The 19361-nt window shown below is 31.1% G+C and overlaps 1 protein-coding gene across 3 annotated transcripts in view; it reads left to right on the forward strand.

Annotated features, from left to right (window-relative positions):
• The window catches only part of LOC130893671 (uncharacterized), a 38331-nt gene that overhangs the window by 10050 nt on the left and 8920 nt on the right, over positions 1-19361 (forward strand). For 2 of the 3 annotated variants that reach the window (XM_057799947.1, XM_057799948.1), the window contains 2 exons: positions 1744-14236; positions 17226-17366. In XM_057799947.1, coding sequence (XP_057655930.1) covers positions 1744-14236; positions 17226-17366 — 12634 coding nt within the window. Of the gene's footprint in view, positions 1-1743; positions 14237-14989; positions 15122-17225; positions 17367-19361 lie in introns of those variants that run through there. The other variant, XM_057799949.1, reaches the window with a different exon arrangement.

Raw genomic sequence — 19361 nt, forward strand, 5'->3', positions numbered from 1 at the left:
TTTTGTGCCAGACATATTGCCTCATATTTTTTGCACCGACTTTGTTTTTCTTTTTTATGCAATACTATTGGATTATTCCCCATTCATTTTTTTACGATTCTTCGAGAATTTTACACACCCATCTGGTGCTATTCTGTCTTCTTTGCTTGCTTTTCCTGTTTTGATGTTTTGTATAACTTTTACAGTGTCTTCCCCCGTTATTTATTTTTGTTATTTCTTCTTACTTCATATAACACTTTTCAGTTTTCGTGTTGAATTTTTTTTATAGAAATCTCTTCATGTAAGTTGGAATTTCTGGAACTGTTGATGATATTCATACTGAACACATTGTTTACACCACCACTACATAAAAACTTCCCTGTCTTTTTACTTCTCCAAATGCTCTTCAACTTTTTTTTTAGTTTTACTGAGTTCCTCTTTGTAGTCTTTATATTTGGATGTCTTTGTTTTTAGATACTTTTTCCATGCTGCTTCCTTTTCTTTCTCAAACTTCTTCATTTCTTTGAATCACAATTTCTGTTTTTCATATTATAAAGTCTCTCCTATTATCTATTTTTTGGGGATGTCACTGTTTATTTAAATATTCCCCATTTTTATCTAATGTCTGTTCTTTGAAACATTTGTCTCGTTTTTGATATCCTTCATTTGTTTTTTATATATTCCTCTTGTAAGGCTGTTGCCATATTTTATTTTGGACTCTAAAATTTACTTTGAACTGTGCTGTCATCTATCTCTGATTTGTTTTTGCTGCCACTTCTTTGTCCCCGTACTTTTTGTATTGTTTTTCTTGAATTCTGGTATATACAAGACAATCATCCATTATTGAAACGATTCTTTTGCAGAAATAAACCATATTTATCATCTTTCGATTTATTGTAGTCTGTTTCCTGTCCTACCAAACCCGCTGTTCCATGTTCCCATAATTTTTGTCGTTTCATTGTCTTTTCTTGCCCCATCTTGTTTCGATATTTTACTAGCTTTTACCCGCGGCTTCGCTCGCATCGAATCCATTAAATAAGTATCAGAAATCATTATAATAGAAAAGAACGAACTCTGTAGCTATATTAGAACCTGAGATATAGATCTTTGAATCTAGAAAAATTGCCAAAAACCTACAAAAATCCATAACTCCACATTGAATGTCCGCGCCTAGCTCTTCTCCAACTCAACCGATTTAAGTGTTCAAAAACTCAAACGAAAGAAGGTGTTTCAGCGAGTGTTCTTAAACCAAAACGAAGTCTCTGTCTTGAATAGAACCTGAGATATTGAGGATAGAACGTGTGTATGTGAAAAACTCCCATAAGTAATGTACAGGGGGAAATTACATTTGAGTATAACTTGAGAATGGTGAAAATTAGATGAAATCCGAGAATAGAACGCTTGAACCGACTTGAAATGGAAATCATCAATTTTTTTAATATATAAGATGTAATCCCAGGATATCTTCTTCAGAGGCTCTTTCTATTATGATATTATCCTTGGGTTTGTTCATTGGATTATAATTTATTGAATTTTTGCTCACTTTTTTTATAATTGTTATTCTATAATACTCCTGAGTAAAAGAAAAATCTCTAATTAATTATTTTTCATTAGATTGACAAATTATCATTGTTTTGCATTGAAGACATTCTTCTTCTCCAGAACTCTTTATACCCTTTTGAGGTTCAGAAAACATTAAAAGAATGAAAAACAGTTTTCTCATTTTAGATATATAACTGATTATACTTTTTTTTGTCAATTTAGTATGAACTATCACCAACGATGGAAGAAGACGTTGATGAAATAAAAAATGAATATGAACCTATACTGGGTAGCCAAGAAAAAAATGTTAATAAAAATACGAAATTCGTTTACACGATATGTTTAGACGAAAGTGGATTAGACAGTGACGAAGAAATCGTTTTCTACACTAAAGAAATTGAAACCAAGAAAAAAGAAAGAATTAAAAATTGTACTGCAATGAAAACCAATACAACTTTGCACCAAAAACTACATACCTCAAAAAATTATCAATTACATTGTAAGTCTGCAGATAGTATAAAATCAATAATTGAACAAAATAGTGCAAGCGGTATAAATGACAATGATGATTTGTTACATCAAATTGATAATATTTTAACTGAATATAATTATGTTGAAGACAAAAAACCAATCGTGATTTCAGAAGAAATTATTGAGATTAGTGATGACACGACCTCAAGTGAACTGCCTACATATGAAACCATAAAAGATAGCAAAGAATTCACACACCTTACTGGGTCGAATTCTTCTAGAGAAGATGAAAATCATATGGAAATTGTAGATTTAGATGATGTAATTGAATTATCGGCAAATAGACCAAAAGAGCATGACAAAGTAACTGAATTACCAACAGATAAATTTGTAGAGGAAAGTACAGAATTCGATCGTAAGATATTACAAAATTCGTCGCATCAAACTGAAGTTTCTATGGAAATCATAGATCTAGATGAAGAAATCGAAATATCAACAAATAAATCTTCAAGTCCATACGAAATAACTGAATCAATTAATAGATCTTTAGAGGAAAATGAAGATTTCTCATATACAATTGTAACGAGCTCTTTACAACAAATTGAAAGTAATAATAGAATTTCGAATATAAACGAGGCCACCTGTATTGAGAATAATACACAGCTCCCAAAAATTGAATGTAATGAATCTGAAATAACATTTCAAAATTCTGTTGTCAATATTAATTCTACAGAAACAACAGAAAAAGATATAAATTTGCCAGATAGTCAATGCTCTAATTCTGGTCTTCTTTTATCTTCTGATAATGAAGATATTTCACCTAATAAATTCCTTGATGAAGAAGTATCTTCTGAGATTACCAATAAAGTGAAATATAAAGAAATATGTCCTAGAGAATTAACGATAAATCTCTACCAATGTACTTTATCTGATTTCAATCATTTTTTTATTGAAGGAAAGAGCGCAAAAAAGAAATGTGCTCTTAAAATTAAAGAAAAAATACCTTTTGAAGAAAATACCATAGCTCAATCAAATATAGTCCAGTCCACAGAAGTTGATATTGATATCTATGGGAAACAGAAATCTGCTAATCAAAATCTTCAAGGTGGAGATAATTATAATACTTCAAACTATCCAGAAAATTTAACAGTTGACCTTAATATTGGTGATAACAATATAAATGGGAACTGTAAAACAAAAGTAAAAAATAAAAGAAGAAATTCTTTGCGAACTATCACTGATTCTGAAGAGAAATTGGAGTCACAAAAAGATACAGATAATAATATCTCTGACAAATTCCAGGAATCAATAACCAATGATCCAGATTCATGCCATATTGAAGAAATTTCTTCGACCAAACCACAGCCTTCACGAATATATTCATTACAATCATATCAGGAGTTTGTAGAAAGCCATATTTTAGAAAACAGTGGAGAAATGGAATTTGAAATTGAAAATCACAACACACTCGTTAATCCAGAAAATCAGAAAGAATTTTTAGAACTTATCGATAATCAGCAAGATACCATTGTACAGATAGCACGGAATGTAGAAATGAAAAGAGATTTTAAGGAAATTGACAATATTGATGAGAATAAACAAAATGTAACAATTATTCCAGAAGATAATATTATATACAATAAGAACCAGATTCATCCAGAAACATTGGATATTAATACAATAAATATTCAAGAAGATCTTCAAATGGATGATAATGCTAAAATACAAAAGATAAATACTGAGGAAATTGATAATATCTCTTATACAAAAGATTTAAATGTGTCTAGTGAAGAAGGAAATAAGTCAATATCAAATAAAGGAATGGAAATAGTACATGAGCTTACAGAATTTGAAAATAAAAGAACCAAAAATGAAAAATTTATTAAAAGAACTGTTAATAATGAGCAATTGAATATAGAAGTTATATCTCCTGTAAACGAACAACAAATAATTAACTTAGAAGTTGAAAATTTTAAAGAAACTCTTAGAGAAGAAGAATTGGTACAAGTTGAAGATCTTGGAGTTACAGTTGATAACCAAACAGAAAATGAAAAAACTATAATTAATACCAATCCGGAAGTTGAAAGGGGTAAAGCTACACACAAAAAAGAAAATGAATATGAAGAAGTTTCAACTAATACAACTATTGGAATAATAGGAACTATAAAAAGGCTTACAGAAGCTGTTGAATGTCTCGTTGAAAATATTACAACTGGTATCGAAATAGAGAATGAAAAAACTATTGTTAATAACAGTAAGGAAGTTGAAGATAAAGGAGTTACATTCGAAAATGTAAAGGAATGTGAAGACGTTTCTATTGTAGAAACTAATGAGCAAATTGGAAATGAAGCTGCAAGTTATAAAGAAATTCCTGAAAGTTTCCATATGGACGATGTCGAAGTATCTCAAACTGTAGATATTGAGTGTAAAGAAATTACAACTGTTAACCAAAGAGAAAATGAAATTATTAATATCAACGGGGAAATTGATAAAGAAGTGACTACGTTTGAAAAAGAAAAGGATAATGAAGAAGTTTCATCTAATGGAAAAATAGAAACTGTTATAGGAAGTGATACAGAATTTCCAGATAGTTTTTCAATTGAAAATGAAGATAAATCTCAAATGGTAGATATTGTTGCTTCTAAAAAAGAACACTTCAATGAAAATATATTCAGTATAAATAAAAGTAATGAAAATAAAGAACAAATTATCAATACTAAGGTAGAAGTTTTTCTTCAAGGCAATTGCACTAAAGAGGAAGATATAGCCTGCATGGAAGAAACTGATAAAAATGATACTATAACGATAATCACAAAAGATAATGAAAAAATTTCTCCAAATGAGGATTATAAAGCTATGGATCAAGAAGAAACATTTTTATCACCAAATGAAACTATACAAACAGTGCTTTCTATGACTGAAACTAAAATTGACACAAAATTTACCAACAATGACGAAGAACTATCTCGAGAAGTACATGCGGAAAAAGTATCAGAAATAGAAGAAGAAGAAATAAATATTGAACTTTGTAAAGAAAATGAAAATTTTAAAATATCAGCTGAAGTTTATTCTCAAGACGAATTAGAAATTGAAAAAATGAAAAATGCATCCTTTGATAAAAAAAGTAATTTTAGAGAAGAAAGAGAATCTTCAGTGATGGAAATACCAGAAAAATTGCAAAATACTTTGGTCAGTCAAAAAGAACTCGAAACTATTGAGGACGCAGAACGTCACATTGAAGAAAAAATAGTAATTAAAAGTTTTGTTAACAAAGAAGAAATTGAAATTTTACCCAAAGTTGGACTTGAATATGAACATAAGAGGGAAGTAGAAAAAGAATCTTCAGTAACAGAAATACAAGAACAGTTGCAAGAAACTATGATCAATGAAAAAATACTCCAAGGCGAAGAAGTTGAAGTTTCAAGTGAAATCGAGAGAGTAAATATTTCAAACGCTGAAGAAATAATAGAAATTGTTACCAAAGAAAATGATGAAGTTTTACCCAAAGTTAGAGTTGAAGATGAACTAAAGAGGGAAGAAGAACAAGAATCCCTGGTAATAGAAGTACGAGCACAATCAGGAATAAAAATGTCCATTGAAAAAGTTTTTCAAATTGAACATGATAAACTTTCAATTCAAGCTAGATCCTCAGATATTTTGAACACTGAAGAAATAAAAGATGCAGACCAACAAAAAAATTTTGGCAATACACAAGTAGATACTTCAACAATACTAAAATCAGATAATGAGAAAGATGATATATATGATCATTTTATAACAGAAAAAACTTTAGATAATTCACAAACTCAAGATAGTGAAATTGGAAAAAATTCAATTGAAGATGATACATATGAAAAAGATTTTTCTGAAATGTGTTCTATTGAAAATGAATATGTGGCTATAGTTGATAAAAAAATAACTGTTTCTGATGGAGAGGATACATCTATAATAGAAAAAGTACCATGTGATAAGGAGCAGAAAGAAAATAATGGAACTATTGACTGTGGTCAAGGTATGCACGAAACTACTTGTAATAAAGAAATTACTCAAAATGAAGAAAAAACACCACCAGAGGAAATTAATCTTAACATTAAAACACAGGAAGAATTATCACTTGACCACAAAACATTGGGAGAAGGCATTGAAAATGGTGGAACTGTATTCATTGCAGTTGAAAATGTTAATAAACTAAATGAAACTTCTTGTAGCAGTAATGACTTGGTAATACATATCAAAGAAATTTCTATTGCTAGAGAAATTGAAAATAATCAATCTACCATTGACAAGGAACAAAAAGTTCCTGAAAACGAAAATTCATTGAAAAACTATGGTGTTGTAGAGCCTGTTGTGCAAACAGCAGATCGTGTAGAGGGTATATCTCAATGCACCACTAAATCCGTAGAAACTAATCACGAATATTCATTGTATAAATCTCCTTTCATTAATGAAGTGATTGTAGAAGCACCACCTATAGAAGAAGAGATCTTCATTGATATAGCCAAAGATTCTACTGAAAATAAAATTTCTACACTCAAAAACATTGGAAAAACAGAAAAATCTGATTATCCAGATAGGAAGGAAATAATACAGGAAGAGACTAAAACAAATCTGTTGGAACCTGGAATAATTAGCAGCATAATAATTAATAAGGGAATCCTTTTAAGTGAATTGGACAAAAAAGAATCTGCTAGTTTAAATGAAAGTTTTTCATTAAGTAATTTTAAAGGTGAAAATAAAGAAATTGGTGGAGATGTCTCTAAGAAAATATTTGATAAATCCGATTTGTCGCATTCAGATTGGAATATGTACAAAGACAAAAATTTGAATGAAGAACATTTCGTAGATCTGCATCGTTTAGCCACAGTAGCAGTCGAAATAAAACAGAAATCCGAAACTCCCAAAAGTAGAAAAAAATTCAAAGGAGATGCCAAAAATGCAAAGACAAAAACTGAATCGACCCCTAAAAAAAATAAGAGTGTTAAGGGTAGATTAAAGAAACTGGATTTAATGGAAACAGCGGACAAAGTTGATGATGAAAAACGAATAACACGGAGCGCTTATAGAAAAAATATATATGAAAATGTTATGAAACCACAAGAATTTAAAAATACACTCTCCATTAATAATGTAAAAATCCATCAATTGCCCGACTCTCTAACTAATAAAGATATCACGGATAGCGACAGTAACGACAGTGAATTCAACAAATTATTTATTGACGATAAAAAAGTGGAAGACAGCGAAGATAAAATTTATAATGAAGATACAGATGAAGAAAACCATGAATTTAATTATAAACCCCGACTTCTTTGCAAAGATAATAAGGGGATTATTAAAAGAAACGTTAGAAATAAAAAACCCAAAACAAAAGCGCAGATTAAATCTTATGATAACAATTTGAATCCTTACGTCAGTATTATGAGATTGGAAGAAAAGAATAAACAAAAAGATGCAGGTGTCGATAAAGATTCTAATTCTCCTGGTAACGAATACTCTAATGTAGAAGATGAAATTAAACAAGAAATCTTGAAAAAAAGTACATTGCATGATGATGATGTAAATTATCCCATTTATATACCGCCCAAATTGCGATATAAACTGTCTTGTAAAAACACAGTCAAATTTACCGCAGAAAAATTAGAACAACGATTAAAAAATGAAGGATCAGATTTAAAGGAAATTCAGAAAATTGAACAAAATGTTGTTGGTGAGTTGGTTAACGAACACGTGGAGAACACTGTAAAAGACTTTGGAAAAATAGACAAAATAACTGATGAAATACCTGTATGTAAAAAAATAAAAATTTTATCAAATGTTATAATTTCACCAAGAAGAGACACACCCAATAACATAAAAATATTTGAGGAACAAGCTTCTCCAGATATAAATAAATCCATTAGAGATGCAAGTTCAACTATTAAAAATGAAGGTGGATGCAAAGAAATTTTCAATAACATCGAAGATGATATTGGAAATACGTCAAATGATGTAACTATGCTTGAAGGTAAAATCTTAGAAACTGCAAAGCAAACAAGCAAAGACACTATTAAAAAGAAAAATAAAGAAATGATCCAACTCGATGATAGAATTAAAGACACTCCAAAGAAACATAGAGGAATCAAAAAGGATACTAAAGATGTACCATGTACCGAAGAAAACGATTCTCTGAAAAAACAGAATATCAAAAGGAGAATTAAATTTGAAGAAGAAAACATAAATATAAAAAAAGTTAAAACCAATCTTCATAAAAAGGAATTTAATAAAGAGATCAACAAGAAAGTAGAATTAACTCCAATAGACAGAATTCTACGAAAAAGGACCACTAGAGCTGCTAGTACAAATAATAGAGTAGATTCAACAATTACTGAAGATTCACAGGAAAACACATCTTTGAACAATATAGTGAGCAAAGAAACGGATACACATATAAAATCAAAGAAAGATACGGATCTTATTGAAGTTAAAAATAAAGAAATTATAAGTAAAAGCGCTCCTGAATCAACATCAAACACAAAAGAAAATAAAGACAAAGCGGAAATCGATGCACCTCTTCCCTTTTTGTTTGATCGGAAAGAAATAGATGACATTGTACAAAAATATATCAAAAATAGAAATAGCAGATCTACTCGTAGAAATAGTTACCCCGAAACGGATCTTGACAAAAAATTAAGAAAACCCGTGATGGATTCTACCATAAAAACATTGAGAACCTCTAAAAACTCTATTTCAAAATCATATATTGGAGAATCAGAAATATCAACTGGATCGACTATGACAAAATCGAGGTCTAAATCTATATCAATAGCTGAATGTCTAAAATTGGTAACTGAAAGTGATTTCGAGAAGAAAACTGATGAAACAAAAGTCAAAATACGTAAAAGTGGTTCTAGTTCTAAATTGAAAGTTAATACAATTGAAAACAAACGAATTTTAAGAACGAAAATAAGTAGTAGGGAATTGGAATTACCTCCAAAAGTAAACAAAGCATCTAAAGTGAAGAAATCGTTTAGAAAGGGAATATCTAAAATTAATTATGCAGAAATTGTAGAAAAAAATGAATATAAAAATACGAACATTACAATTTCCACCATAATTCCTAAAGAAATCTACCACAACGTGACAACTAATATTGTTCAAAATATTAAAAATCAAAACGAGAACAACTGCTATGAAGAAAAACAACAAAAGTCCATTAATATCGAAAAAGATTTTAATTATGAACATATAACTGAAAAATTGAATGAAACAAGTATTCATATTATAGAAGAAAGTGAAGATAAAAAATCCAATATCACAAACACTTCAGAAGAAATTGACCAAACAGAGGTTCCTTGTAGTGTAGAAGATTCTTTAATAAATGAAATCGTAGAGAAATGTAAACCAAGTACTCATGTTGTGGAAGAAAGTATAGTAAAAGAGAAGATATTCACAAATAATGACCATCTTTCTGAAGATTTAGATATTGAAATAACTACTAGAAAAATTAATATTTCAAGTACAGATATTACAGTAAAAAATATAGATAAAATCGAAAATATCATGAAAAGTGACAATATTTCTGAAGAGTCCACTAATGTTGCTCCGGAATGTTTGAAAATCGAAACTGTAACCCAATCGTCAAATCAGACCTCTATAGAAAATTTGCAGAAAAGTGGAGATCATAAAACGGATCTCAGCTTAATTCCTGGAGAAGTTAAACACAGCGACTATTGTTATAATGAAAACAAAGAACATTTACAAAATGTTCCACCCAAAGAATCTACCGTTATAGATATACCAATTGATACTGACATGATGGATGAACAAGTATGTCAAGAAACAAAAGTAGAAAATGAAGAAGCATCTGATGCTCAACAAAATTTACAAAAAGAATTTGGAAAAGAACTACTTAATGATGATCAGGATATTTATAGCACCAATAAATCAACTGATGATGTACCCAAATCTGTAACAGAAGAAGCCATCAAATTTTGTGCAGAAACCAATAATATTGAATCAACAGTTGTACCTTTGAAACGAACAGACGAGATTAAACAGATGGATATTAAAGACAATAACTTGATTGAAAAAACAAAAAATTTATTAACGGAAATGGAAAATATACCTATCAAGAAATTCTATGGTTCAATCTCTCAAAATAACTTGAAGAAACACGATATGGTCGAAGAAGAAATTAATAAATCACGTGGAGAACTGTGTGATATGAAATACAGTAAAAAAGAGGAAATTAAGAAAGCTGGAAATAAAGTAAAAAGGAAAAGTTTGAGACTTAGAAATAAGAAGAAGTCCTTATTAGATGTCTCAAAAAAGGAGTCGAACTTATTTACATTTTATAAAACTAAAAATGGTACACAATTACCTTTTAGTCTTCAAAATAAAAATAATGAAAAGACTGTAACAGTTGATAATGATGAGTCAATTGATGCTCTACCATTTTCACAAGAAAAACAGAGCAAAACAAATATTATTGATCGAGAAGATGGAAATAAAGAAATTGAGAAAAAAGCAATAGCACAATCGCATAAATCTGAAGATGCATGTCAAGAGAGTAATATAGGTTCTGGAATTGGAAATGAGATTGTAGAGTTGCATAAATATGGTATCATAGATAAAGATTTTAATACTATAGATAAAGATGATGAGGATTCTGGAATTGAGAATAGAAAAACGGCTTTGGAAATTACAGAGCTGCATAAATTTGGTGCTACACAAGAAGAGAGCGAAATAAATTCTGAAATTGGAAATGAAAAAACAGCTATGGATTCTACAGTGATGCCTAGTTCTAAAATTATACATCAAGATTGTAACATAAATACTATTATAGACCAAGAAAGTGCCAATTCTGGAATCGGTGACGAAGAAACCGTTCTTGAAACTGGAGTTGTAAATGAAGAAAAGGTTCTTGGTACCGCAATGTCTCCTAAACCCGATAAGGTACATCAAGATGGTAAAATAAATAAAATAGAGCAAGAAGGTACCAATTCTGAAATTGAAAAAGAAGAAATGGTTCTTGGGAGTGCAGAATACCTTAAATCTGACGTTATACATCATGAGAGTGATATACATTCTGGAATTGCATATGAAGAAACGGTTCTTGAGAATATAAAGTCCCCTAGATCTGAAATTATATATCAAGATTGTAATACAATGACTATAGATCGCGAAAATCCCAATTCTAGATTTAAAGATGAAGAATTGGGTCTTGAGAAAACAGATGCTCAAAAATCTGCTGTTACACATCAAGATATAAACATTGGAAATGAAGAAATGGTTCTTGATACTATAATAACGCCTAGAACTGAAAAAATACAACAAGATTGTAATATAAATACTATTATTAATCAAGAAGGTACCAATTCTGGAATTGATGACAAAGAAATGGTTCTCGAGACTCTAGATAGAGTTCTTGATACTACAATCTCGTCTGGATCCGAGAAGATTCTTCAAGATTGTAATATAAATAAAGTAGATCAAGAAGGTTCCAATTCTGGAATTTATGGTAAAGAAATGGTTTTTGAAACTATAGAGTTACATAAATCTGATGTTACACATGAAGAGACTAATATGAATTCTGGGATTATTAATGAAGAAAAGGTCCTTGATACTATAATGGCGTCTACATCAGAGAAGATACTTCAAAATTATAATATAAATACAGTAGATCAAGAAGGTTCCAATTCTGGAATTGATGACAAAGAAATGGTTCTCGAAACTATACAGTCACATAAATCTGATGTTACACATGAAGAGACTAATATGAATTCTGGGATTATTAATGAAGAAAAGGTCCTTGATACTATAATGGCGTCTACATCAGAGAAGATACTTCAAAATTATAATATAAATACAGTAGATCAAGAAGGTTCCAATTCTGGAATTGATGACAAAGAAATGGTTCTCGAAACTATACAGTCACATAAATCTGATGTTACACATGAAGAGACTAATATGAATTCTGGGATTATTAATGAAGAAAAGGTCCTTGATACTATAATGTCGTCTACATCAGAGAAGATACTTCAAAACTATAATATAAATACAGTAGATCAAGAAGGTTCCAATTCTGGAATTGATGACAAAGAAATGGTTTTTGAAACTATAGAGTTACATAAATCTGATGTTACACATGAAGAGACTAATATAAATTCTGGGATCGTTAATGAAGAAATGGTTCTTGATACTACAATGTCGTCTACATCAGAGAAGATGATTCAAGATTATAATATAAATAAAGTAGATCAAGTAGGTTCCAATTCTGGAATTGATGATAAAACAATGTTTCTCCAAACTATAGAGTCACATAAATCTGATGTTTCACATGTAGAGAGTAATAAAAATTCTGGAACTGGATATGAAGAAATGACTCTTGAGTCCCTTAGATCCGAAATTATACATCAAGATTACAATACAAATATTATACAGCAAGAAGATATCAATTCTAGACTTGTTAATACAAATACTACAGATGCCATTTCTGAACTTAAGAATAAAGAAATTATTGTTGATTCATTAATGTCACAGAAATTTGCAAACACCCATGAAGAGTGTAATATAAAGACCGTAAATCAAGAGAGTGTCAATTTTGTATTTGAAAATAAAGAAATAGTTACTGAGAGTATAGAGTTACAAAAATATGAAGTGGGACATCAAGACTGTATTGTTAATGCTGAAGACCAAGAAGATGATGGCAGTTCGGATATTGAAAATGAAATTTTTCCTCGGGGTGTAGAATTAGAAAAATCTGAAAGTACATATCAAGAGTCGAACATTACTGATACCAGCAATGTAATTGCAGAAGTGATTATAGAATCAAGTAAATTGGAAAATGAAAACCAAGTATTACATACCATCAACGAAAATCTTTCAATCAGAGAAGAAACAATTGAGGAATTATATGTTCATGCAACAGAAAATCTTGAAACAACAGAAACAGTCGATACATCGAAAGTATTACTTCCAGTTTCATCAAATGAATTTGAATCAAAAGAAAATTATTCAGAATCATTGACAGATACAAGTATAGAAACATCCAAATGCAATAATGAGATTATAATTAAAGAAAGGGAAGAATATACAATTGTCAATAATGAGGAATTACGAGATATACTAATATCGGGAGTTACAGTTTCAGAAAACTACCAAAGTGAAGAGAACAAAATTGACGATATAAAATTAAAAACAATAAATGCAGAAGTATTGAAAGATACAGTTATACCTTGTCCAAAAGAAGAAAACTTTTCTGAAAATGATCAGGGTCACTCGATTCGAGAAAAAAATAACGATTCATCTTTAGCAATAGGTCCATTTCCACAAGATGCTAATACTAACAATAAAAAGGAATTAGAACATGTAAATGTTGATTTGGAAGAAATAAAATATACATCTGTGATGGCACATCAGAAAGGTGATCAAAGCAAAGAAGATGAAACTAAAAACGTACAAGCAACTTCACCAATATTTATAGATACAAACTTTACAATGGATCAAAATCAAGAAAACGCAATCATCAATAAAGAAATAATTGATAAAGAAAATTCTGTGAACCAAATGGAGCTCGAAGAATGTGATAACATTGTGGAGATCCAGAGTGCGAAGGGAGTTACAGAACAAACGTCAATTGTATTAGAGAACAAAGGAATAGGTGATAAAGCAGAACTTGAAGTGCCAGCGACAAGTCTCGAATACAGTTTATCACAGGAAGTTATAAACTACAATGATGAACTATTAAAAAAGATAACTATCAACAAATTTGATTTAACAGATTATTATAAAAATTCAGTTACTTCTCAAAATAATAAAGTTCAAGAGGGATCATATATAACAACCCCTACTACCACTATAGCATCATTGAATTCTGAATTAAAAATTCATGAAAACGACAAGGTGAAAGCAGAAATCTTCAAAGATAACAACGAGTATTTTTGCAGTACAGATAAAAATATTGGGTTCGAAGGAACTTGTAGAAAGTTGCACAACAACAATAGTTCAGTTCTTGAAACGCCAGATTTGGAAAGAATTCTTGTACCATTTTTAAATAATCAAGATTTTTCTCCTGCTGAGTTTAAAAACAGCATTGATGATCCTAGCGTGAAACAAAAAATTCGCACAGTTGTCGTCGATGAAAATCTCCACAAACCCGGAACTTCAAGACAGGACACCTTAGTTCATGATGAATCCAAAGAAGTACATCCTGCAGAATTGGAAAAGATTCAGAATGAGCCACAACAAAATTTACAAAATCCAGGTAATTTTTTACTATTTAGTTAGCTTAGCAAATGGAAGAGAGATGAAAAATTTCGAAACTACTCTACATTGTGTTGTATTATTGTAGTGTTCCTTTTGCATAAAATTTCAGATAATTTGAACTCACTTAAGTGTAACTCATTTAATTCTACGCCCCATTTAATTTTGCTCAAATCAGATGAGATTAGATATTTACTTCCTCCCTTACCGATGCAGCACCAACTTTTGTTTTACTAAAATAACTCAGATCAGTTATTTGACGAATGATTGAAAAGTTTCAGGTTATATCAACATGTTTTTTGATTAGCAACTATTTTCTTTTACTCTTGTATTGACTAGTGCATTTTGGGTTAGGTTAGAATACAATGAACTGAATAAGACACTATATCAAAATAGAATAGGAAAGGATAGCTATGAATGTGGTATCATTAAGTTTGTATGACTTTCATTTCACAGATCTCATGATTATAAGGAATCCGTCCTAGAGGAATCGGTGCATGAGTACCGAAAACTATTCCACTTCAATTTTACGATCCTCTTCTTTTACAACTAATATTTTTTTAATCGGAATCATTATCAAAAAATAACCTTATAATTTCAAAAAGATTCTATAGGCGGGTATACAGCCTATAGTTCAAGTTTATGGTAACTTTTATATTTATGGTATGATGGAGAAAACATTCTGTAATTAATTTTTGTAGAATCTTGTGCATATCTTCACTGAAATATCAATACAATTATTAATTTGTTTCAGATAGTACAAGAAAAACGAACCCAACTTTATGTTATCCAGATACCTGTTCCTCGATGCAAATCCTGATCCTGATTACTCCTTGCCTTTGTTCTGTTAATCATTTTCTATAATAAAATGATGTTACAGATTTTATTTAGCTACTTAATTTTGCTAATTGTGGCTTGGTAAATTTAAGTTGATTATAATTAATAATTGGAATATGGAATCACAATGTATTTGCACCAAAATGTGCAGGGAAAAAATATATTGATATACCTCTATATACGCAAAAGCCATGAAAGAAACCAAGATTCCTAGAAGATTTTGAATGTTCCTTATCTAGACAACTTATTGAAGTCTAAGATGTATTTGAGAGGAAATCGAGTGCGAGAAAAGTTCATCAAATATTGGTCCTTACTGTTTCATGCAAGACTCTAGAGTTTAGGTTTCCTAGCTCCGGAAGGATTTTATCAGGACAAAAACTCTTTCGCTCTTCAAACGACCGGAGGTGAAATCGGAGGTAATTTATTCAGGATAAAACAGGGGTACAATGATCCTTAAGGTTCCAGTGCAATATAACCCCTAATCTACATCTGTATGATACCGCACCACCTCATACTAACAGAGGAGCTAACGAACTTGTAGAAACTAGCTTTCGGACTTAAATCTTATTGTAATTTTTGGAGAAAGAATGAAAGAATAAAAGAATGAGTGAATAATCTCATTGTTTAGAGTGTGAAAAGAATGTTTATCAAAAAAATGTTCCTCAATGTTTCAGGAAAGACTCTTGAGTTTGAGTTTTCAAGCTTCGGGAGGATTTTATCAGATCACAAACTCCTTCGCTTTTCAACCGACCAGATTCAACAGGTAGAAGGTAATATCAATTTAGAGTTATCTCCTAGAGGAGAAATTGGAGATAATCTTTATGCAGGATAAAACAGGGGTACAATGATCCTTATTAGGGGTTAGTGAACTTTTAGAAACCGAAATTGGAAACTTGCCTTCGGACCTAAGTCCTATTGGAAACTTTTGAAGAAAGATTATTGATATTCAAAATATGATACAATTCATTCAGATTTATCAGCAAATTGGAACAACAAATCCCAAGCAAATATTGATAATAAGGTCTAGAGATGACAGTATGAATTATGGAAGATAATAATTTGCTAGTTTTTTTTGTTTCTCACTACAATGTGTTACAAAGTTTACTTAACCTAACCTAACCATCTGTTAACGCAACGTATAATTATTCGTTTTTTTTTCAAAGATAATGTAAAAAACGCGGAAATTACTCGAGCAATTCGGGGATGAATGCCTCTCCAAGACTCAAGTATATGAATGGTGTTCCGCTTTCCGAAAAGGCCGAAAAGTGATGCTAAACTTGCCCCAGAACAATTGTTCTCGGTTACCGCAAAATTTCAGCCAGATGTGTGCCAAGACTTCTGAATTTTGAGCAGAAATTGGGAAATTAGCACGCGTCTCCTGTAGCGGTACGAGGCTTGGGTAAACCACTAAATTCTGGATAGTAAACACGCGTCTATGGAGTAGAAGCACGCCAGTTAAATCGAAAGTTACACTGTCGGCGAGGAAGGGGTTGTGTACCTAGAGGAGTAATTGCGGTTGATTTTCTCACTGAACAACGAATTGTGAACGCGCACTATTATAGTAACCACCAAAAAACACGGTAAAACCAGTCTAGATCAAAACGACGCGATATTCCAATCCGTAATGTGCCAGACCGCACACGTTGAACGAATTGGATTGGGAAACACTGTAAGACCCTCCTTATGCGACTATTATTTATTTGGTCTTTTGAAAGAGGCACATGGCGGACTGAGATTCAGTAGCAATGCGGAGATAGAAACCTACGAGCGCAGCAAGCCTAAATATTTTTACGAAAAAGGTATTCGAAAGCTTCAGAAGAGGTGGTAAAAGTGTGACGAGACTATCTGGAAAAATTGTAAAAAATTTAAGCTTTGTAACTTGATAATACAAATTTTTGATAGCAAAATTCCGGTTTATATTTATATTCTATAATCTCTTATTGATGTTTGTTACACTTTTCTTTATTTCTATCATGAATTAAATATTCTTTTACACCCTATACTCTGTTTCTAAATTAAAATGTTACAATTTTGTGCTTCTTGCATTTTATAATTTCATTTTCTAGTATATAAACTTGTGGAGGTATGTTATTTAATGCATAATAATCTTTACTCATGTTTATTTATTCTAATCTTATATGTGTTTATTCTAGCTATGATAGAAGAAATTATGGAGCATCGCTTACCTTTCGAAAACCAATTCTACTTACCTCCTGCAAATCAACTTTCTGGCAGTTCCCAAATGAAAATATCAGACGGCACTAATGACCACAATTATTATTCAAATTATACAAGTAAGTTTCTAGTTTTTATTTCAACGAGAATTAATTTCCCAAAATAATTTTTTATTTATTATACCGTGTATCTTACTTACTACAAGATCCAATGTTATGGATCTCTGAGTAAAATAGCTCCTTTGAGAAATAAAATTTACCTCAAAATATATTTAAAACTTGGTGATGTTTGATAAGATGCCAAATTAGGTTTGAATATAAAAAAAAACTAATAACGAATCGAGATTTATTCACCTCAGATTTTATCCAGTTCGCCAAGACTACAGAGAGCTCTTCTTAACACAGTTTCGTTAACCATTAGCAGTCTTTTTGCTTTTAACACGAAACCGTAGAAAACCGAGGAAGATTAATATTTGCGCTTCTGAATAGGGTTAAGAGATCTACTAACTGAATTCCGTTTTAAAAGTGCTCCTACTCGTTCGAAGGTCGAACTCTATCTCTCGTGACTCGCGAAGATAAAAGTGCTTGCGGATTTGTTGTTTTGGTTGTTTGTCCACCTCGCAGGAAAATAATCAAATTTTATGTATTTAAATAAAAATCAACAACTTACTTAATTTATTTTTAACCTAACACTAAATACAAACTATTCATTATCCACTATGCACTAAAACTTATTACTAAACATTTATTTGGACTTACTAACATACCTCAAACTTTGACTTATCACTCCATAATATTTTCTCCTACTCTTCATGCGTCCAATTTTTATGTACGCTCTGCAATCTTTTAATTTTATTTTGTTGTTTTAAAGGAAGTATTTTCACTTCCCTCTTCCAAAAAGGCCAGTTTCTCTCAATATACTTTTCACTGTAGAAATTGTTGTGTATGATTACGTTAAAGGATAACGCTTACGTCTTATGTCGACTCCGGAGATATAAATAAAACGATACCTCAATTGAGAATACAGGGTGGAAAATGAATGGCATCTTCTGGATCACTGGTTTCATAATTACACTAAATACAGTTTCTATCTACATTACTTCTACGATTATCTGAGACTGATAGTAAACAATTCACGTTTAAGTACACATATATTATATATATTTACATAAATTCCTAAACTAACTTTTAAATTTTCGACAATATTATGAACGTAATGTTTTTTATCAACCTTGTCCTCGCGTCGGCTCAATTAAGTTCATATTGGGTTTTAATGACCACCACAAAATAGTCAAAGGTAGATCCCTAGATTCATTGATCTGAGCTGCTATCTATGGGCTCGTGAGTCGTCGATCACGTTTACTGATCAATACAATACGTCTATCTTCAGCAGTTGTGGTTTTTCGATGCTGCCCTTAACGTTTTCTATCAACAAAGCATCTGGTGGATGCAAATTTTTTCACGCTGTAGTCCAGGTATTTTTAATTCGGCGGAAATGGTACGGTTACTTTTGCCTAAACCATGAAGAATTGCAATTAATGCAAAAGTGAGAACCGATAGTTCCTTGGTTTTAACCATTTTAAAACTTTCAAGTCAGAATTTTCGAGAACGAAAATAGTTCGTATACGAACTTGACAAAAAGGTACTTTGGTCCTAAAAGAATAATTCACAGCACGTTATTGCGTCTCACGGGGCTAAATGGGACTAAATTAAAATCATAAACACTGAGAAATAAGTCACAGTTGAAAAATAATAAACAAATCAGCCGGTACTGGCAAGTTGTAACGTGTCGCACTCACACAAAGGACAATATCAACGTGCGTTAGTATAAAGTAGACAACATTATTATTTTTGGTTTGTAAGACATCGTTTCGACCACCAAGCGTGATTCGTACCATCAAATCAAATAACTCCGCTTCCATCCTGTGGGTCAATAATATACGGCCCGTCGCCGCAGAATCCAGAAAGAAACTTCTTTATCCGCCCCTTCGGCTACTAGCAACAGCGTACAATGACCTCCCTGAAATCTACCTTAACTTCCTTGATAATAAACACACACTCTACATCGTTTGTCGGTATTGCAGGTTTTCTTCAGTTTCCCTGCAACCTGGTGAA

The sequence above is a fragment of the Diorhabda carinulata genome, chromosome 5 (assembly GCF_026250575.1).
Source record: "Diorhabda carinulata isolate Delta chromosome 5, icDioCari1.1, whole genome shotgun sequence".
In the NCBI taxonomy this organism is placed as follows: domain Eukaryota; kingdom Metazoa; phylum Arthropoda; class Insecta; order Coleoptera; family Chrysomelidae; genus Diorhabda; species Diorhabda carinulata.